At 42.8% G+C, this 22,943-nt stretch overlaps 2 protein-coding genes across 3 annotated transcripts in view; both read right to left on the bottom strand.

Moving 5' to 3' along the window:
* Positions 1 to 22,943, bottom strand: part of PHYHD1 (phytanoyl-CoA dioxygenase domain containing 1) — a 276,211-nt gene that overhangs the window by 199,436 nt on the left and 53,832 nt on the right. The window lies entirely within an intron of this gene.
* On the bottom strand, positions 1,672 to 22,796 carry FAM3A (FAM3 metabolism regulating signaling molecule A). Of its 2 annotated transcripts, XM_075185022.1 has the most exons (10): positions 22,686 to 22,796; positions 10,930 to 11,003; positions 10,580 to 10,690; positions 10,309 to 10,332; positions 8,912 to 9,035; positions 7,966 to 8,024; positions 6,708 to 6,758; positions 6,105 to 6,189; positions 5,245 to 5,371; positions 1,672 to 2,943 (listed from the first exon to the last, which is right to left on the bottom strand). In XM_075185022.1, exons 1-10 carry the CDS (start codon positions 22,775 to 22,777, stop codon positions 2,845 to 2,847), a joined length of 846 nt encoding a protein of 281 aa, XP_075041123.1. In that variant the 5' UTR covers positions 22,778 to 22,796; the 3' UTR covers positions 1,672 to 2,844. The 2 variants fall into 2 exon arrangements, with proteins under 2 accessions (XP_075041123.1, XP_075041124.1); XM_075185023.1 differs by lacking the exon at positions 10,309 to 10,332.

Raw genomic sequence — 22,943 nt, 5'->3', positions numbered from 1 at the left:
ATACTCACCGCCGCTGGATCGCTGGACGGGTGAGTAACCTTCTTTCTTCACCCGCTTGCAGGGCTCAGCTACCAGGGGACTCTTCACCCCCTTCACGGGCACCAGGCACATCTTCAGCCCCTCCAGGGGCATAGCGATGGCGGGTACCTTCGCCCGCTTCTCGGGCACCATCTCCACATGTCAAAGTAACATCCACATGAATGCCAGGACCCAAGGTTTAACAGCAGAACATTGCCCAGAGAAGCACACTGCCTCCACCAGCTTGCCTTCTTCCCATAGTGCATCCTGGTGCTATCTCTTCCCAAGGTAAATGAAGTGCACACAGCCAGCCGTCCACATGATGGACAACAAAAAGTGATTGATCAGACCAGACCACCTTCTTTCATTGCTCCATGGTCCAGGTCTGGTGCTCTCATGCCCATTGTAGGCAATTTTGGCAGTGGACAGTGGTCAGCATGGACACTCTGACTGTTCTGCGGTTGCTCAGCAAGCTGCAATGCATTGTGTGTTCTGACACCTTTCTATCATAGCAATCTGTGCTACAGTAGCTCTTCTGTGGGACTGCACCAGATCAGCTCACCTTTGCTCCCCCTGTTCATCAATTAGCCTAGGGCACCCTTGACCCCATCGTCGGTTTACTGATTGCCCTTCCTTGGACCACTTCTGGTAGGTACAAACCACTGAATACCAGGAACACCTTACAAGACCTGCTGCTTTGAAGATGCTCTGACCCAGTCGTCTAGCCTTCACAATATGACCTTTGTCAGAGTCACTCAGATCCTTACCCTTGCCCATTTTACCTTACATCAACTTCAAGACGTGACTGCGCACTTGCTGCTTAATATATCCCACCCCTTGACAGGTCCCATTGTACCGGGATAATCAATGTTATTGACTTCACTTGTCAGTGGTTTTAATGTTGTGGCTGATCGCTGTATGTTACACTGTAATTATGTGTGGTCTTCGCAACTTTAAATCAGTCAGCAGGCTGTGATCACAATTTCAAAAGCCCTCACTATTGTCCTTATGTTCAATGTCTTCTCCTAGTTTCCACCTAACCAGATCCTAGTGGCTAGTATAAACATACCCTCCCGGAGTATCATTTGTCAAATGCTTATACCTACTTAGTGAAGTCAGTGGTAGCACAGCATCACCTTTACAGTTCGAGCAATTGGATATTATAGGAGGGGGAAAGGGGACCTACAGGCAACCAGCAACACCCTACCCCTCTGAACGAAATCACATGCCATGTTAACCTCCCCACTAACCATATAGGAGGGGGGGGGGCCTACAGGCAACTTGCTACACCCTACCCCTCTGAACGGAATCACATGCCATGTTAACCTCCCCACTAACCATATAGGAGGGGGGGAACCTACAGGCAACCAGCAACACCCTACCCCTCAGAACAGGATTAATCACATGCCATGTTAACCTCCCCCCTAACCATGGACACGGCCAGGGGTGGCAGGAACCGAAGTAGCGCAAGTGTCAGCTAGACTGGGGAACACCAGCTGCTACCCCGGTAGTTACACCCAAGACAGGTTCTTTTTAAGGTGTAGGTGTAGAACTAACCGACACAACAAACACTTTATTAAAAACAAGTATTTTATGTTGTCCAAATTTAAAAAAAACAAACAAACAAAAAAAAAAACACACAAGCAAAATAAATACTTTAATGAGATGTTGACATTTTTTATTTCAAAGTCAAAACACTCTTTGTAAGAAAATGTTTAATGTATCGTAAAGCACACGCAACACGCCTATGTTAAATCCTTCTTTAAAAAGTTAATCCTGAAGAAAGCATGTCAGCCAGCTTTGTCTGTCACTAATCCTTTACATTCTCATGTGCAGTTAATACGCACACACCATTCCAACTGGAGATACTATTTACAAAGGCACAAGGCTCGCCCTCTGAATCACACCCCTCTATAACAATCCTCCGTCATCTCGCCCTACATTGTGGGGCACAGAGCGGGTTTTATTTTTAGGTGTGTGGTTAAAGCATCTATCACTTCACTTCCATCCAATATAATATTAAAATAAATAAATATCTGGTAACAGGATTTATAAAAGGTAGAGTACATGCCAGTCTATTTTTGACCCATCGCACCATAGTGTAACCACCAAGAAGGAAGTGGCATGATATCACTTCTGGTGTCGCAATATTAGTGGTAATTAGGGAAATATTCTAGAGGAATCTTCCAATCAGGAAACATATTATTTTCCATTTACTTAGTTAAAGAAAAAAAAAAAATAAAAGTGTCTGATTTGGACACAAAGAAAACAACAATCTTGAATTAATCTGCCAAACACGCTTTCAATTTTAGGAACACTCTAGCAGCCTCCCCCCTATATTCCTGTAAATCTGTTCAAATGCTTGCTGTATCCATGCACGGTTTAGTTACCTTATATCTGAAATACATGTACGGGTTTATGTAGAGTTTGTATCCCTATGATACCTTGGTACCACTGGAACAGAGGAGGCATGCCCAGGAAAGTAGGGTGAATGGCTGAGTGTAAATTACAATTTTCCCCCAATAGTCCTTGTTGATCAACAGGCGACTGATGGAGATCTGTCAAGAGCGCATGGCGATTTGGTAGACATAATTAGTTTCTTTATGTCGCGTTTCGGACAAAACAGCGCAACGCTAGCAGAAATACCCATCCAGTAGTGTCAGAGGAGAAGATCACAGGAGCGGCATCAATGCCTGGAAAAGGTGCAAATAGCATCAGCGGGGAAGGGCCAATAAGACAAAAACGTGGCCCAACCTGGTTGACGCACACTCTGTTGCCGATGCACTGGAGATCTTGCTTGGCTTACGTCTTTTCTACCGTTGCCTTTTACTCAACCTCTAGAGTGCGCTGAGGAACACAGCCCTCCAACTCCACAGCCTCGGGCCATCCCTCGTACTTGTTGCTGCTTTTACTGTTCTTCATTAGCTGCGGTAAAGACAATAAGAATAGAGTCCAAGAACGGGCACAGAAAGAGGCAGCCATCAGCACGGCACTATGTGATGGCGAACTACATGTGTCAAGTCGCTAACAACAGAGAAAATGAGAATTGTGGCTTTAGTGCAGTGTTGGCTAACCTGTGACACTCCAGGGGGTAAATGTATCATACTCCGGTTTCTTCAACTAAAATTTAAAGCGTCGCTGCCTTGTAAAGGTAAGTTTCCCTTTACAAGGCAGCGCCACTTTAAATTTTAGCTGTCATCTCGCCGAACTCCCGCGAGTTGAAGAAACCGAAGTATGATACATTTACCCCCAGGTGTTGTGAAACTACAAGTCCCAGCATGCTTTGCCATTATATAGCAGCTTATTGCTGGAAGGGTGTGCTTGTAGTTTCACAGGTTAGCCAACACTGCTTTAGTGCATACATTTCCGATGCAAGAAATAGATAATTCCCGAGTGGTAAAGGGGAATTCATCCACAATCACATTATTCACTGTTAGTCTGCAGTGGGACATCAATGTCAACAATCTAGAATTCAATTCTGTTTTTTTAATATATATATATATATATATATATATATATATATATATACACACACACACACACACTGAAGATTCCATCCCTAGTTGTAATCTTCAAAATACATAGCTCTCCAACCAACAGGAGGGCAACACCTGTTGGCTGGACAGTATCAGCTGCCAAATTGAGCGCTGCCAACCCTCTAGAGCAGCGGTTCCCGAACTGTGCTCCCTGGGGTGCCGAGGACAGGTCTGGTGGTAAGCAAGGCTGGGGACTTCTTATTTTGGCTACGGGGTGCTTTGAAAAAATTACGGAGAGCCTAAGTGTGCCTTGAACAGAGACATTTTGGGATCCACTGCTTTAGAGGGTGCAGACTGGCTTTCAAATTTCTTAATTGGCTTTGTAAACTTTCTCCTGCAACTTTAAGCTTATACATTGCATTTTTCTGTGCTTTTTAGCCACACATGTCCATCATCGGACAGAGATTTTACATTCCACTGCTACCATATACATTGCAAAAGTATATCTCTGGATACAGTTGCACAGAGCAAAGAGCTCAGTAAACCGGTGTGTTATGCCAAGGTAACATAAGTGATGATGCTATTAATGGCTTAAAAACACAGAAGGAAGCCAGAAAGATAAAGCAAAGTTCTCCTGTAAATAAAAATGGTTAGTGAAAGGGATTCTAATGGCAGATAGGTCATTAATATCCATGTTATGCAGTGATAACAGTGCTACAAGTAACAGCTGCCTCTGTGTCTGGAACAGAGGTGGGTAGGTAGAGAGATGGTAAGTCGCATTATACACTGGTTTGCTATTGTAGCATCATAAAAGTCTACTTACTGATCCCATAGCCGATGTCTCTTACAAGACAACGGGCTAGATTTATTAAGCTGCGGGTTTGAAAAAGTGGGGATGTTGCTATAGCAACCAGATTCTAGCTGTCATTTTATTAGTACATTCTACAAAATGAAAGCTAGAATCCGATTGGTTGCTATAGGCAACATCCCCACTTTTTCAAAACTGCAGCTTAGTAACTCTAGCCCAAGGTGTATTTTAATGCAACACAAGTAGGATGAAAACTGAACTTTGACTTGTCAATCAAGCATTTACTTTCTAATTCGTACTAGACAAATGCAGGCTAGTATCCGATTGGCAGTTATAGGCTACAACACACCTATGCATAGTATCGCATGTTATGAAGTCCATCTGTTGTTCACTGCAGTGTTGATAAATGGCAGCATGGTGGCATAGTGGTTAGCACTTCTGCCTCACAGCACTGGGGCCATGAGTTCAATTCCTGACCATGGCCTTATCTGTATGGAGTTTGTATGTTCTCCCTGTGTTTGCGTGGGTTTCCTCCGGGTGCTCCGGTTTCCTCCCACACTCCAAAAACATACTGGTAGGTTAATTGGCTGCTATCAAAATTGACCCTAATCTCTCTCTCTCTCTGTATGTGTGTGTGTTAGGGAATTTAGACTGTGAGCTCCAATGGGGCAGGGACTGATGTGAGTGAGTTCTCTGTACAGCGCTGTGGAATCAGTGGCGCTATATAAATAAATGGTGATTATGATGGTGATGATGATGATAAATGACTTTCCCTAAAAATAACGGAGCCAACAATGATACTGTGAGGACAGGGACCTCTTTCCTATTGTACTCTAATTTCCACAGATAGTGTCTCACCATTTTGTATAGTCATATATAGGTTAAGGTTCTGTGTAGAAGTTCTATATGGTGCACAAAAAGTACAAACACCAGTATCTATACCTGTTCAAATGGAGATTTATCCTGGACTCCCTTAGCTCCAACAAAGACCCAGCTATCTCTGAATGCCACATCTTTCGATGAGCTGCTTCCCAGTTCACTGAACATCTTCCTGGCATCCTCCGTCATCCTTGTAGAGAGGCAGAAACAAAACAAAAAAAAAAAAAAAGGGTCACTGACAAGAAAATGGAAGAAAAAACAAACAGACATCTTGCTTTGACTGCAGTTTAATTTCTTAGTATTCCCCTACGTCATCTGTGTTCTCTCTACGGCATTGTCGTGTGATCACATTCTTGAGCAATCCGACTGCTGCAGACCTCTTCCCCCCCATTTTCTAATATCCAATGCTTTTACCAATATTTGCAAATCTGAAACTTTCATAATTCATTTAAACACCGCCTCTCTGCCCGCCCATTCACCGCCTTTGACACCCTCTGCCTACGCCAGTTCTCCACTGCTGGTCTCATAGCCACGATATACTCTCAACTCTCTCCCTCTACATCGGATCGGAGTGACCCCTGCGAACTGGCCTGGGAGAGGGATGTCGGAGAGGTTCTGGACAACGACGATTGATCAGAAACTCGCGAGAATGCTTCCTCTAGTTCCATGTGCATTAAAATTAAAGAAAATGTATACAAGGTTCTATATTGCTGGTGTTACAGGCCAAGACTACTCAAAAAACTAATCCCCGATTCCTCAGATCGGTCTTCAAGGGAGCACACCTGCCAGTTCTCCACATTTGGTGGAGCTGCCCGAAATGACGTCCCCCCCCCCCCCCTCCTCCCCTGCCCAATATGTCCCGTCATATTTCACAACACACACAGATGTGTAGCTTAAAGGTTACATTTGTATTGTCTACTCACTTTGTGGCTGGATCATCATAAGAAGCCAACATCACCAAGGTCCCTTCATGTATAGGGCGCAGGAAATTCAGCAGCTGAGACACATCTAGATGTAAAGCAGCAATGTTATATTACAGACAGCATATAGTGTGTAGAAAAATTAAATACACACACTATATATAAAAACATATATATATATATAAAAAAAATATATATATATCTATATCTCTATATCTCTATATCTCTATATCTCTATACACACATACATACAAGGTACAGACAATTAAAAATAAAATATGAATGTTCTAATGCTGCCAAGGACAAACAATGGCTACAGGTGGGGGGTGGAGCATACTGAAAAATAGAGGAGCCTCATTTTTCCAATAGAATCACTGCCCCTTAACAGAACAATGGAGCGGTCGTCACTTCCCACAAACCCACAGTTAGGGCTACTCCACATGAGCAGTGTTTCAAATGGAGCACAGAAAAAAAAAAAAAAAAAAAGCTGTCTGCATTGTGTATAGGTGGCAGGTTCACTTTAAGAGGAGTTTGTGTTATTCAACCTCCAAAGCCTGGACCTTCCTTTAAACACATTACCAGAGCCATCTACACATATCAACTTACCTCCATCCCACATGTCAAAGTATTTGGCCTCAATAAGTTCTCCGTTCACTCCTGGAATTGCAAAACATTAACAAATCTGTGGTTATACTTAGTGGTAAATGGCCAGAGGCATAACTACAATTTACTGGGCCAGACTTCAATATTCAGGTCTATTACTAAACTCATTTCCCCCCTTCCTCCTCTAGTTTTGTTATGTACATTTTCCGCTGGGTCCTGGGCACAGAGTGCCCGTTGGGAATCCATGCAGTTGCACGATTGGGGTCATGGGTTTGATTCCGGCCAGGTTCCTATTTGTGTGGAACAAAACCAGAGAAAAATAAGCCCGCACTCGGTATATCCCACATTATATATGGTACCAGCTGCTTGGCAACAAGCCCGCGCTCGGTATATCCCATATTGTATGTGGTACCAGCTGCGTGGCAATATAAATGCCCATATATGTATACAAAACAGAAAGAAAGTTGTCAGCGCTTATCCTTCAAACTGCATATCTGTGTGTGTCTAGCAAAATGAAAACATGAGGTATTAGTTCATATTTTGATCAAAAGACTTAAGCCTGCCACATACAATATGGAATATACCGAGCGCGGGCTTGTTGCCAAGCAGCTGGTACCATATATAATGTGGGATATACCGAGCACGGGCTTATTTTTCTCTGGTTTTGTTGCAAAATATTGCCTTTTTGTCATAGCAGCTGTCCATCAAGCCTATTTAAGGCACATTTGGGTGTGGCTCACAAGCCAGCCTTTGCTAGATGTAAACCCCTATACCTGGGAGGTGAGTGCATCTGATTTTAACTGCATCTTAATAGTGTTTAAAGCATATAGGTCAGTGTAGGACCTGCATATAATGAGGTACCCTTGACGTGGGATGCAGGCTTAAGTCTTTTGATCAAAATATGAACTAATACCTCATGTTTTCATTTTGCTAGACACACACAGATATACAGTTTAAAGGATAAGCGCTGACAATTTTCATTATGTTTCCTATTTGTGTGGGGTTGGCGTGGGCCGGTGTAAGCGGTAGGGAATTAGACTATAAACTCCAACGGGCAATGGACTGATGTGAATGAATGCATATTCTCTGTACAACGCTGTGTAATACGATTGGAGCTATATAATCAATAGTAATGGTCTGCTAGGGGTATAAATGTTCCCTTGTACGTGGCCTTTTCTAAGTTTTACCAATCATACCCAGGTAAGATAGCTGTATTAGAAGATAAACAATTCTGCTGGATTACACCTTTCATGAGACTAACCATTAACTAGTGCAATATTCAGTCCCCGGCCAACATTGTTCTGAATGCTGCTCATCAACCTAGAACGAGAGAACGAGGATGTAGCTATAACTGGAAGACACAATTGAACAAGAAGGTGAAAATAAAAACCCCAGGAACCCCACCACCATTCGCTGTATTTAGCAGGGTCCCGGCACGCCAATAGAAAGCCTTAGGTGCTGTATGGGATCTCTCCTGCCACCCAGAGACCCAAGCCGCACTGAAGGGGATCTGCTGATGTCCTGCCTATATGCAAGTGTGAGAAAATCATGTGCCCAGGGGGCCCTCCCCCCAAATGTACTAATACCGGGAGGAGAATGACTTTAGTAAAACTTAATAAAAGACAGGATATTTAGTAACATACATCATAGTACTTGCAGTTACCCACAACACAGCATGGGTGGATCCAGGAGGGGGGGGGGGGGGAGGCATAAGCAAAGAACAAACCAGACCAACCTGCACCCTAAAATACATTAATTTTTTAAACACATAGGTGTAAATTTACTAAACTGCGGGTTTGAAAAAGTGGAGGTGTTGACTAGAGTCTGATTGGTTGCTATAGGCATATTTATTTTAGTACATTCTACAAAATGACAGCTAGATCCTGATTGGTTGCTATAGGCAACACCTCCACTTTTTCAAACCCGCAGTTTAATAAATATACCCCATAGTGTTGTAGGGCACAGAAGCCCTCCCCCCGCCCCCGCAAAATAAAAGTATAGATCCATCCTGTAGCACAGACATTTATTGAGTTGACCTTGCACAGCCCACTTCAAAGCAAATTGGCTGCTACGATTTACTGCACTCTGCACATATGTTCGGAAATAAACCCCCATAAGGTCCTATTACTCCAACCTCTCATCTTCCAGCTCGGGCGGTAGTGCTGTACTGACACTTAGTACCTGCAGGCACACAAGTTAAGACTCACATTTTATCTTCCAGGCAGATTTTGGGACCAATGACATTAGCTGCTCCGCTCACCACTCGGAAGGCGAAGTGCTTCTCAGGACACGGCTGTGGCAAGCCACACTTGTACCTCTTGGGACGTGGGTCTGAGAGGTAAGAGAAAGAGAGAGGAGAGAGATCATGAAGGGGATGAAACACAGAATCAGCTAAAAAGAAATCGCAGACCAATAAACAAGGAAAGTGTCAGCCAAGAGGAAGAGAGTGGGTTAGTAAGGCCGATATACAAAAGTGGAAAAAACGCTGTGTAAATGCTGGTTTTGACTTTTGAGGAAACGCAACAGGTTTACAGCCCAATATAGGTGCATCTCCCTTGCAGAGTAGGTATTAGGCTCATAAGTATTCAGAGGGGTTCCTGCTTCTGCACCCATCTGAGATTTCAGTTTGTGGGACAAGATTAGATGGAGTGTGCAGAAGATGTCATTACACTGGTATTCAATGCATTACGTGGGAGGAGATAGAGGTCTTTTCTCCCCACAAAATGACTACAAGGTGGCAGAGATGGGCCTCAGCTTATACATTAAATGGCCCTTCCTGTAGGACTTGTGCGGTACAGCGCGTTTCTAGGTGCACTTAAACGTTCATATGCTTAAAAATGACACATAATAAAAGATAGTTCCAATGGCCCATCACTCTTGATTCATCTAAGATCAAAATGACGCTAAACAAATGTATTTTTTGTAAAGCATTGTCAGGTGGCACCAAAAAATTGGGAGCAGGGAGCTTTATTTATTTATTTATTTATTTTTTGGGGGGGGTGCCAGAAAGTGGACAATCATGCACCTTGAATTGAGCTTGTGGAACAAATAGGTGCACTTTTTTTTTTGCTCTTGGTAATTGAGCCTTAGTTAATTTCCAGAGTCCACTTTCTTGCATAGTGGTTGCGAGTTGCGTTTCATCTAAGGGTTACCGTGCAGATCTATCATCCTAGGTTACGCTTTGCGTCACCAACTGTCCAATTTAACTCACATCCTGTATAAAACTTCCACAAAAGGTTATTCATCCATCAGCGATCCTTAATGCCAGCGCACCACCTCCTTCCATATAGTACGGCCTGCTATTATCCACAACGGTGGAAAGGCATCCCTGGCACGGTTGGACATTAGCAAGTGACTCAGTGTCAACAGAGGCGGTGTGCTGGTATTGGGAATCCATAAACCCAGAGTGCTGTGCATGTGATCAGACCCAATCGCAGGCACAGCACTTAAATACTCCTTTACGGATCAGTGCTCAAGTCAGTTAGTTAGGAACTAGGATTTTGTTTTGGGAGAAAAAAAAAAAAAAAAGGAATAAATGTTAGTGCTAGTAGAACGTAGTAGTGGAGTGTCCGAGCTTTGTGCAGACCCTGATGCAGATACTCACCAGCTGTACCGCTCACATCGGAACCTGCGGACAATGAGCAGAATTAAGACAACATGCCAAAAATAAATAAAATCTGCTACATCACCAATAAAGACATGACACAGGTGGTCAGCTCCTTTACCTACAGTGCTAAGACTGCTGTCTAACATGTCTAGAGGGGAGGGGTGCTGGGTAATAATTGTAGGAGAAAAGAAAACTATATTTTCACGTTTAATAATACGCAGCAGGTTTCAAAAGGAGTCTAGTGCGATGTTTGCAACGATTTACTTACCACCCAGAATTTGCTGTACCCGCGGGAAGCCGTTCTGGGATCCCATCATAATTCCAGCCAATATCCATGTCAGGCCCACTGTGAGGAGAACCACAATAATACGTACAGGACCTGCGGAGAAAGAGGCATAGCAGAGTAAAATCTTGCCAAGGCGCCAATGCCATTCATGGACAACACAGAGGCCCATGGAACTATTAATATAGTAGACACGGTCACAGTAGGTGGAGATAGTTATATTGGTGGAGCTCTTTTTCCACAGCTACCAATTATGGTAAATTCACCCCAATTTGCCGATAAAAACAAAAAAGGAAATATCCTCAGGAACCCGCGGTAAAGGGTGGTGAACGTACCCGCTAAACGCATAATGCAGTTAAAAGGCACAACTCCTGCCCCGGTACACTGGGCTGTCTCCCACTTCTTGTCTCTGCAGAATAAAAACAAAAAAGGTCATAATAAGCATCTAAATCACGTGTGTTTTTTTTTTTACATCACTTTATTTAAGCCATGTTGTAAAATGTAGTACACTATACAAGACATACAATTAGACCAAGAGACTGGCAAGGTCACATCGGTGAAGAACAGATATACAACCAAACAATACAAGCAAGGTGTCCGAGTGACAGAGGAAGAGCACAAGGTATGTGCATGGCAAAAGTATTAGCACAGTACCACTATACGGGGGGGTGGGAGGACTGCGGGAGTAAGGCCAGATCAGGAGGTTCCAGGAAGCGAGGAAGCATGATAGGCAGACCAGGGGTCCCAAATTTTGGGAAAAGAGATGTGTAAATTTAGTCTGTCAAGTGATTTATCCATGTGTGGGATAGTGGACTTAGTCGGGCGGATAGCGGCTCCATCATCACCATTTATTTATAAAGCGCCACTAATGCCGCAGCGCTGTACAGAGAACTCACTCACATCAGTCCCTGCCCCATTGGAGCTTACAGTCTAAATTCCCTAACATACACACACACACAGAGACAGAGAGACTAGGGTCAATTTAATAGCAGCCAATTAACCTACCAGTATGTTTTTTGGAGCGTGGGAGGAAACCGGAGCACCCGGAGGAAACCCAGGCAAACACGGGGAGAAGATACAAACTCCACACAGGTAAGGCCATGGTCGGGAATTGAACTCATGACCCCAGTGCTGTGAGGCAGAAGTGCTAACCACTGAGCCACTGTGCTGCTCCATGAGTGTCAGGCAGTGCTTCGGTCACATGGAGCCGATGTGCGGCAGGAGACAGGGCAGACAAAAGGGATGTGGCCAGGCAGACTCCAACAGTGACACCAGACAGGGGAGGTTGCGGGGGAAAACAGGAGCAGAGCCCAGGACTTGTGGCGCCGACAACGACTGGCGCGTATCAGGCCTTTCAGCCGGACACAGCGACCTCCCAGCTCCTAAATCTGCGGCCCAGGTGACAGCACTCTGGGAAACGTGAGCTTAGGCTCACTTGTGAATATTTTGAGTAGGGTGAGGCCCCTGGAGAGAGCTGTATAAAAGTTACAGATGGTGGAGGCGATCTCCCATTAGAAACCTTGTACAACTTTAATATGAACACCAGACCACTTCGGAGTACATATTTGTTATTACAGCATATGTAATAAACCACTCATCTTTAAGAACTACCAAGACCCAGTTAATTAGTGAGATATTCTCCACCCAGGAGAAATTTAATAGTCAGATTGACACCTCCAAACAATGACTATACGGATAGTTAAGGGGTTTGCATAAAAACCCAACTACATCACACAATTCTATTGGCATAAACAACAAGCCCCCCTTCACAGCCTTACTACATTGTAACTTTGTACTGGAACTTTTGGGTATAAATAAATGAAATATCTGAAGCCCTCTCCAGCCGTGAACTCCAGACTTCAGTCCTAAACAGTCTTATTATACTATGCCATGGACATAAATGGCCATTTCTAAATTTCAGTGCAGTCAATGGAATTCTACATACTACAAAAATAGAATCGGTTCTCACCTCAAATTATTTAATGATATGTCCGTCCTTACTGCCTCGCAGACATTACGATCTGCGATTGCTATGGTTATCTTTGGAATATATTATCATTTTGTACTTCATTGCAAATAAAACCCTGGGCGACACTCTATGACTTATTCAAAATACCATCCGTCTGGTTTATATTGAAAGCTGGAGTGGAATAGGATATGCAAATAGTGGCTGCTGCTTAAGTAACGCATTTCACCACCTGCCATCTACACCCAGTGGTGACAACCAACTGAATTACTAGGATGCAGTCATTCCACTGAGGATCAACATTGAACGCACAGCTTCCTACTGAATATAAGGCTGCATTTTCAAGAACACTGGTTCGGCCTATAAAAATGGCTGCCACAACCATGTGTAGGGGGCACGTTAAAAACACAAATAGGTTTTGTAGAGTTTATTTTTACTACTGGTTTCTCTTCACATTCACTGACATAGAAAAAATTATCCCAAAAGGGATCACTACTAACATTCACTGACATGCCATGGAGTAGAAATTATTGTAAGAGAACCATATTTTATGTTACAGCACCTCTGTGTTTTTTTGTTGTAGGAGCGCCATGTTGCTATAATACAAATATAACAGACATCAATCACGCTGCATCACCAACACTTGTTTATCATACAATAACGGAATAGCCCTGGAGATACACCCAAAATAAACCACGGACATAGGGGGGGGGAATTCAACTGGCCGCGTTACTGCCTGCACACTTACCGTTATTATGGTAGTTTTAACACCAGCTTTTTGCTCGCAGCTCCCTGACCTGCGAGCAGAAAGCCGGGTTAACATTAACGTAATAACGGTAATACATTTAACACGGCGGTACTTAGGGGGGAATTGAATTCCCCCCATAGAGTGGAGAATTCAATTCGCTGTGAAGTGTCTCATGGACGTTTCACAGACACTTAGCGGCAGAGATTTGACATAAAGCACTAATTTTTTTCTTGCGCCCCCTAGAGGTGCGAGGAAAAATGAGCAAAGATTTCTACTTAAATTACCAGCAACGTTTGCGGGGCGGTGTCCCCGTGCCACATCGCTGGCCAACATCATTAGCTACAGGTTCCGTATGAAGCATCAGCGTAACTGTAGACCCTGTGAATAGCCACCCACAAGAAAATGACTAAGGTGCAATAAGAGTACTGGACCAGGCCAGTGTTTATACATGTTAGTTATTACCTCAGGACCCACAGGAATTGAATCCCCCCCCCCCCCATTTACTTAAGTATTTTGGTCATTATGTTTAGTGGGTGGCCAGCCTCAGGTCCCTCATCCGTACACAGCAGGTTCAGTATTATTAACATTTATTTATGTAGCGCCAGCTTTATAATCAGGAACAAAACAATAACACGACTGTGTATTAAACACGCAGACAGCTAATGGTTGGGCCTGTGTACTATAGAGGAGTGCTCAACTGAACGAACAGTTAGTTCTTATATAGAACTAATAAACCACCTACCAACGCTCAGAGAGGATTACAGGTTGTGGGTTGGTGCTGGATCACTCAGACTCCCAGCTTACAAGCAATACTCCAACAATGACCCAATTCCTCCAAACACCAAACAAACAGTGTTCACAACGATAGTCCCTATGACAGGTCGCTGCTGAGCCTGATCATCGAAGCACATTGTCCTCTGTAGACGGACTTTGGTGAACTGGAACTCACATTACGGCCCGTTTATTGTACTTGATTAATGAGGAGAATTTGAAGTGCACAAAATGACATTATAACCAAGTCTCAACTTATAAAACCAAACGAATATGACTAGGTGCTAAGAATTGAAGCAGAATAAGAGAAATGGTGTCGTACAGTTGAAGAGACAAACCTTCAAAGTCTGGGACGATCCCTGGAAAATAGGGACAATTGGCAAGTATGCTCAAACAGTGCAGGTTTTCAGGACTTCCTCCCAAGTGTCAGCCAGAAAGGTTTGTAAGAGAACCCAGCATGGTTTGTGGGCTATAGAGGACCTGATTTTGGGTGTAAGTTACATTGGGCCCGATTCATTAAGGAAAGTTGAGAAAAAAAATTGAGTAAGTTTTCTTACTCAAATTTTCTGGACAAAACCATATTGCAATGCAAGGGGTGTATACTAGTTTATTAGTTTGCACATAAGGAAAATACTGACTGTTTTTTCATGTAGCACACAAATACTAGACAGTTTATTTCTACACTGAAATTTAAAGTTAATCTAGGACGTGCCCTACCCCAAATATAAATCTGTCATCACATTTTAAATTTACCTCCCCCCTCCAAAGCAACATGGTTTTGCCTTACCTACTTTTGCTTAACTTTCCTTAATGAATCAGGCCCATTACCTATAGCTGTTCTGTGGTTTCATCAGAAGATTGTGCAATATAATATACCAGATGCACACCACTTGAACACATAGAGTTACCAATAGGTGGAGTCAAAACATTACACAAACTAATGCTTTACATTAACCATACTTAATTACTTAATTGGATGTGCTAATTTTATTTTAATAGAGGAATGTTTCTATTCTAAGACTGGAATATAGGGATAAAAGTTGTGCAAACACAGTACAGAACAGATACAAGTACGTCTACAGGGGTTGGGTACGCTTTAACGATTAGCAAAAATCTGACAATGAGGAGGCCTACAAATAAAATTCGAATTTACCCAAAAAAATGATTGCAATATAAACAGACTTACTTGAAAACCGACGCAGCAGATCGGCGATGGCACCAGAATGCTGACAGCAAGTCATTTTGAATAGAAAGCTCTCCGGCAGTACACCCCACATTGGCGTTTTAAATTAACATTCACAGAGGTCGCGATGACGTCAAAGTGTACTGCCGGAGAGCAGTCCATTCGGAATGAGTTGCAGTCAGCATGCTGGTGCATCGAAGATCTGCGGCGTCGGTTTTCAGGTAAGTAGAAATTAAATGCACAATATACATGGCTATATGCATAGATAGAATCAATGGATATTTATACAAAAATGCCTTTAAAATATATCCTTATATTTTGAGAATTATGTCACCACTGTAAAACATATCTTTATATTTGGTGAGCAGTCAAGTCAGTTCCATCACAAAAACACACAAATTAGAGATGTTCACTGACCCCCGTGTTTTGGTTTTGGATCTGGATTAATTTTGTGTTTTGGCAAAACCGCCCTTGCGGGTTTTGGATCCCTACTTTTTTTCTAAAATCACTTTTTTTTTTTTTCTTCTAAAAATCAAATAATTTGGCTCTTTTTCGTTCCTACATTATTAACCTCAATAACATTCATTTCCAGTCAATTTTTGTCAGGTGACAAGAACACTGCTACCCCTCCTGTTTCTGTATGAGCAATTGCACTGAGCAATGTCACTGGAGAGTGACAAGTACACTGCTATCCCTCCTGTTTCTGTGAGAGTAATGGCACTGAGCAATGTCACTGGAGAGTGACAAGAACACTGCTACCCCTCCTGTTTCTGTGTGAGCAATGGCACTGAGCAATGTCACTGGAAAGTGACAAGAACACTGCTACCCCTCCTGTTTCTGTGAGAGTAATGGCACTGAGCAATGTCACTGGAGAGTGACAAGAACACTGTTACCCCTGTTTCTGTGTGAGCAATGGCGCTGGATCTCCTGGGGAGGGAGGTAATTATGGAATCCAACACTTGCGAGATCCGACAACGCAACAATGACGTTTTGCCTCGATTCAAATCCGAGGACGCGCAAAAGTACTGAGCCGGCTCGCGAGCCTACTCGGATTCCCTAATTTCGGGTGGGCTCAATTTTCAGAACACAGAGCATCTCTAATATAAATACATTCTTGTTCACTCTCCCAGAATGTCCGTTCTCATTCATCCTGCCCACTACTTAGTGAAGTTGGCGAGAGGAGGGCCTTCATGACGCGATTCGCGTCATTGTGTTCCAGTGGCGATACGCATACCGCCCACGCCCCCCTCCACATCTCCAGGAGGGGAGGGAAATAAAAAAAAAAAAAAGTAGGACATACATAAATCTCCAATAAACTAAACATTGGACAGGGCTGAATTCCCCAATCTAATTTAATTTATATATTAGATGAAGGAAAGTCCAAATAGGAAATGATATTAAAAATTCAAAGCAATCAGCTTATCTGTAAAATTCACTTCTCCTACATAATAAAAATAGTTACTTATTGGATGCTCTTCAGACAGGCTTTTGTTGACCGCATTGCCCAAGGTTGTCAATGATTTGATCACTGCTAAAACTAAAGGCCATTACTCTCTTCTAATTCTCCTGGATCTCTCTGCTGCATTTGACACTGTTGACCACTCTCGCTACAAACACTACAATCCCTAGGTCTTCAAGACACTGTCCTATCCTGGTTCTCATCCTACCTATCTAATTGCTCTTTGAGTGTTAATTTCTCTGGATCCAAATCATGTTACATACATCTAAAAAACATTTGCAGAATACGCACATATCTCACACAAAACACTGCAAAAAACTTTAATTTATGCACTTATCTCCCACATTGACTATTGCAATTCCCTCCTTACTGGTCTTCCACAAATCAGACTCCTACCTCTACAATCTATTTTGCACGTAGCAGCTAGATCAATTTAAAAGGAAAATCATTCTTCCTCTGCTGAGCCACTCTGACGGTCTCTACCGAATCCAATGTAAAAAAACTTCTACAAACCTACAAGGCCGTCAAAAAAATTGCACAAACATACATCTCCTCACTTGTCTCAAAATATCTCCCAACTCAACATCTCCGCTCTGCACAAGATCTGCGTCTCTCTTCCACTCTCATCACATCCTCCCATTCCCGGTTACAGTACAGGTTTCAGGCTGCACCTACTTTGTGGAATTCCCTCCCTCACACAATAAGACTTTCCTCTGGTCTTCAAACCTTCAAGCATTCTCTGAAAACCCACCTCTTCAGACAAGCTTATAATATTCCTCTACCACCCTCTTAATCTCACTAAGTTACCCTATTACCACCCTATACACAAGACTACAACTCTTTGAGCCCCTGACAAACATTGCTGTGTGACAGGATCATATGGCCCACTAGGCACCCTTTAACTCTGCTTTCAGGCTGGACCAATATGCAATGTGTGGAACTAGATCTCATGTATCAGACTCCCAATGTCCCATAGATTGTAAGCTTGCAGGCAGGACCCTCTTACCACTCTGTCTGTCTGTATTAACCAGTCTTGCTTTATTGCGGTGTTTGTTCTCAATAGTAAAGCGCTGACAGAATTTGCTGGCGCTAAATAAATAAATGTTGATGATGATGATATCTGAACAAATCAAATGTTTTTACACATCATGTTCGGTTTGCTGGTTGTTGATTACATCAAAAGGTGAAACTGTCCCAGGATCAACATAACATTTGACTTGGCAGAACAACAGTCAGCTTGATATTATCTGCAAACTTTGGACAAGTTTTCCCTCGGACATTGTTTGATTTGTTATATAAGGAGATATGTATGTATGTATACATCTCACCAGGTGTGGAGCATGCATTAAGCAAACAATGAATATTTTGGAATGCAGACTTCTTTGTGTGTCCAGGGAGTGATGTAGGGGCGATAGCTCTCTGCTGATACCAGTGGGGGGGAAGGAGGGATAATGAGAGGAGGGGCTGATCCATGGCACAGTACTTACAGTATGGTGGCCGGTTCCAGGGAGGAGCTAGCCACCACGAATGCGTAACAAACGCCAGGCTGCTAACCCAATCCTTCTCAAGTTTAAAAAAAAAAAAACCAGCCCTGACAGGTCCAACCGAGACAAACCTAAACAACCCTCCAGTCCTGAGTGCTTGTGCCCAACAGTGAAGGGTTCCAGTGGTTCCATAATGTTGTACATTTTCCTGGCATAGTTTGAGTGCAGTCATTCCCTAAGAAAGCACGGGTAATGCTAATCGTTACTTAATAGTACTGAGTGATCATCTCCATCCCATGTTGCAGCAACTCTTTCCTGATTGGAGGAGTGGCCTCAGGAGGACAATGCCAATGATTTGGTGAGCAGAACTCGGATGTTGTCCATATCTCATGGACTTCTCAGTCACCTGATCCCAATCAAGAATTTATGATGTGATCTGGAACAACGCATGTGACAGCATTTCTATCACCATCAATAGATTGCTACCCTCCTGTCCAATTCCGGACATTGGTAGACCCAATGAGCATTTGGTGGCCCAAAGTACTATTAAGTGACTTTATATTAGCGTTTACAGTTGTGTCTGGAGCATTCAGGTTTGTGTTATGGGTTATTTGTCTTATGTGGGCAGCACGGTGGCTCAGTGGTTAGCACTTCTGCCTCTCAGCACTGTGGTCATGAGTTTGATTCCTGACCATGGCCTTATCTGTGTGGAGCTTGCGTGGGTTTCCTCCGGGTGCTCCGGTTTCCTCCCACACTCCAATAACCACACTAGTAGGTTAATTTGCTGCAATTAAATTGCCTTTAGTCTCTCTCTCGGTCTGTCTGTGTGTATGTTAGCGGATTTAGATTGTAAGCTCCAATGGGGCAAGGACTACTACAGGGAATGAGTACAGTGCTGCGGAATTATTGGCACAATATAAATAAATAGATGATGATGAGATAAAATGTAGGACTTGGCAATAATTAGATTATATAGCCAATTAAGTTCAGACATGTAATAAAAAACTTTTTTTTAAGCATTATATATCAGTATTATCCAAAACAACAACAACAAAAAAACTAACAATAATAACTTACAAACTAAATAAATAAATAAATATAGTATGTAGGATTTCTTAAACAGGGATTCATGGAGGAACCCTGAAACTACATGGTGTTAATCTATTTCATGACCCAAACAACGCCTCATCTCTTTCCTACCCAATGCTGGCAACAACCTCATTCAACATCTTTGGATGTAGCAGAGTGAAGTATCCATAAATTACCCGTCATTAGTCATTTAATAATGCACTTGCACAAGACACTGTAAAGTTATATAATACCTCTGCTGTCCGATTGAAATTCTGCACAATATGTTCGTTATGTGTCTCTTTAAAAGCACATCTTATTATGTCATCTAGAAAAGATTCAAGATTTAAAATGATTGTACTGCATAAATAGTTACCAGGATGCACTGACATGCCTATGTAAGTTTACAATGGTCATGACCATTGTATTTACAGTGTACTCACTGAATGTATGTTTTTGTTTCCAATTAAAAAGGTTGGGATGACCTGAAACATTCCAACATGCTCTCTTTAAGTAATAATCCTGCTTGTGTTCATACTTATGAATGTTTGCTTTGTACTGACATCTGATTATATTAGATAAGTTACAATATTGACAAATAAAGAGTACATAAAAATAAAGAAAATCTTCAACCATAAATAAAACCTTTTGGAACTGATCAGTGTTCAATTTTCAAGCCAGAGAAGGTAAAATAATTGATCGCTGATCATGTGCCGAGGAGGGGGAAGAGGGATTGACCAACACAAAAGTGGCATGGATCCCGGACACTGGAGCAACACAATCTGCAAGTTGGTATGGGAAGAGGGGGGTTACCGTTCTGGGTGGAGGTTTCTTTAACCACTTCCCAACTGCTAACTAACTTAAAACAGCAGCTTCAGTCTGCTGGGAATAAGCGGTTTCAATTGGTTCTTAAACATGGCACCGTGTCAGAACCCCCTCCTCCATCTAGAGCTGGAAACAGGCTGAAAGGGACAGGCTCCAGTTCCAGCGGCCAGCATTGCACCATTTAATTTGGTTCCTGGGCAGGTGGATAACCGTTACATTCATATGACCGCTAGTGCTTCCCATTTCAGCTGCAAGTCTTCTACAAGACAAGACCACTAGTCACTAAAACCTTGGAGCATGTTCAATAATATTAGGGACTCCTACTGATGTGGAGATATTGAGTTCTGACCCACTTCGCTCAAGACACAGCATCTTCCCCTTAATGGGAAAGGACTTCCTTTAGATTGGTAATGTTCACACACACATTATTCCCTAAACTTGATCATCCACTTCACATAGTATAGTGTTTGACCAATTTTTCAGCCAACTGACTCATATTTCTATTTTGATAGGTCAGTTTAGGTTAATAGTTTATAAGAGAATATTAAGTATGGATTGCATTTATTGATTTTATTGTTTGTTTTTTTTATGATCTCTCAGCGGTCTGATTGGCTAAATAGTCTAAGTATTACAACAATTGCATCTCATATATTGGCTCAGTGGTTAGCACTTCTGCCTCACAGCACTGGGGTCACGAGTTTGATTCCCGAGCATAACCTTATCTTTGTGGAGTTTGTATGTTCTCCCTGTGTTTGCGTGGGTTTCCTCCGGGTGCTCCGGTTTTCTCCTACACTCCAAAAACATACTGGTAGGTTAATTGGCTGCTATCAAAATTGACCCTAGGCTCTCCCTGTCTGTCTGTGAGTGTGTGTCTATATTAGGGAATTCGACTGTAAGCTCCAATGGGGCAGGGACTGATGTGAGCGAGTTCTCTGTACAGCACTGCGGAATTGGTGGCGCTATAGAAATAATTGATAATGATGATATCCTACTTAGTAGCTTACATGTGGCTGGCATCACGTTTTGCTGCCTTTTGGGTGACCTTTTTACACAAACAACTGTAACATATTCTTATTCCTATGCAAGTATTCTCAAGGTCACAATTGGACCCCTTCTCCTTCCCTTTCATTCATTTTTCATAATCCCATGAGGCCCATGGGGTTCAGTACAACATTGGTGAACAACCTCTTTTACACCGTTTATTTTTTATTAATGATTAGTCCTACTGAAGTTCTACCCATTAAGGGCTTTTTGTCATACCTTGCTTACCTCTGCTCCTGGCTTTCCCTCCCTTCTTTACCCCATTCTCTGTCCTAAGAGTCCTTGTCCTCAGCCTAGGGAGATGTTCAGTGTATTGAAAACCCTATTGATTTTGGAGTCTAGGCAGTGGATTAGCAAATTTTTATTATGTCATGATGCTAAAATGGCTTTCTGTCAATACCAACAGGCTTGGCATGCAATTTTAAGAATCTTATGTTATCAGTCACTTATATAGAAGTTTCCTTTGCACCTAATTACTTCTTTGTGTCCTTATTCCCTTCAACTAATCGCCATCACAATAAGCTTAGAACACATTATTTCAACAGCTACATTTCAGATTGCTGCTGACTGCAAGTCCACCCCCCCCCCCCCCCCTCTCTCTCATATCAGGCAGTACTAAACAGAATCTGGCACATCTATCGGATGGAGTGGATGACCTACCTGCTCTATAATTCATTGCATTCATTTTGCAAAGTTTGGTCTGTGACATGTAGGCACCCTTCCCCCACCTGCTCTTCCCCATTCTTTCACTGCTTTATCCAATCCTCCAACACTCACTTTCCTCCCCCCCCCCCTTACTTGCTATAGTTTGAAATACAGGTTCCTCTACGTTTCTTGTTATCCAGGGGACATTCCCCGTTAACCACCCACGTCTAAATTTTTTTGTTCATGCTATCCTGTGGCTTGCTACTCCAGTATGGTTTGGGGACGGCTATAAAAAAAAAACAATGGAGTGAAAGGAGTTGAACCCCCCTTAGAAACGCTTCACTGAGGAGCTCTCAAAAGGGATTATCCTAAAGTGGAAAATCCCTTTAAAAATCAGAAGTGAAGGCAGTACACAGTCAGTGTATTAAGGCAACAGATACTACAGGATTCAGATTACATCAGGCATAGCAGGAAATGCTGGGGCTTGTAGTTCCCCAGGTTACCCAAGCCTGCTGTAAAAAAAAAAAACATTTATTAGACTAACAATTAAGACAAACAATGTGTATTGGAGGCTGTGCAGAACTCTGTGACTGAGTAAGAGGCTCACACATGTGTTTCAGCATAGACCTGCACATTTTACAGGCATGTAGCTCTATGGTTACTATGGTAATAGGCTGTCAACTTGTGAGTGTCCAAACTCCAATTGATACATCAGAAGTGGGTAACCTGTGGATCTTCAGCTACAGTGGAACTACAAGTCCCAGCATACCCTGCGGGGAATATGCTGGAACTGCGGGGAGTTGGTATACTAGGACTTGTAGTTCCAAAGCCACTGGCGAGCCTAAGGTTACCTTAAGCAACCTGATATACCATCAGTATAATATAGGTGCGGGGCACTTACCTATTATACTCCAGCAAGCTCACCCTGTAGCCCACCGACTGGTTCCTCCTTGTAACATACCCGGATGTATTGGTAGCAACGACAGATGTCATGTGCTCCTCGTTTAGGATTGGTTGGAGGAGGACCTCGGCTGACAGTGATTGGCTGCTCATAGAACCAGCAGTACCGGGTCTCACATGTGTAACGGAAGCCGCCGAGGGTCAGAAAGAGTCCACCGTCAATATTCCCACACACAATGTATGAAGATGTCAAGCTGAG

The sequence above is a fragment of the Mixophyes fleayi genome, chromosome 9 (assembly GCF_038048845.1).
Source record: "Mixophyes fleayi isolate aMixFle1 chromosome 9, aMixFle1.hap1, whole genome shotgun sequence".
Taxonomy (NCBI): domain Eukaryota; kingdom Metazoa; phylum Chordata; class Amphibia; order Anura; family Limnodynastidae; genus Mixophyes; species Mixophyes fleayi.
The sequence above is the reverse complement of the archived record's forward strand: the minus strand, read 5'-3'. Positions and strand labels throughout refer to the sequence as shown.

Excerpts from the sequence above, each read along its gene's own strand:
- FAM3A (XM_075185022.1), bottom strand. The coding sequence starts at position 22,777 with ATGACATCTGTCGTTGCTACCAATACATCCGGGTATGTTACAAGGAGG. Across the intron at positions 9,036-10,308 it reads CGATGTGAGCGGTACAGCTG|ACCCACGTCCCAAGAGGTAC; the intron begins GTGAGTATCTGC and ends CTTACCTCTCAG. Across the intron at positions 6,759-7,965 it reads GAATATTGCACTAGTTAATG|GAGTGAACGGAGAACTTATT; the intron begins GTTAGTCTCATG and ends TTGCAATTCCAG.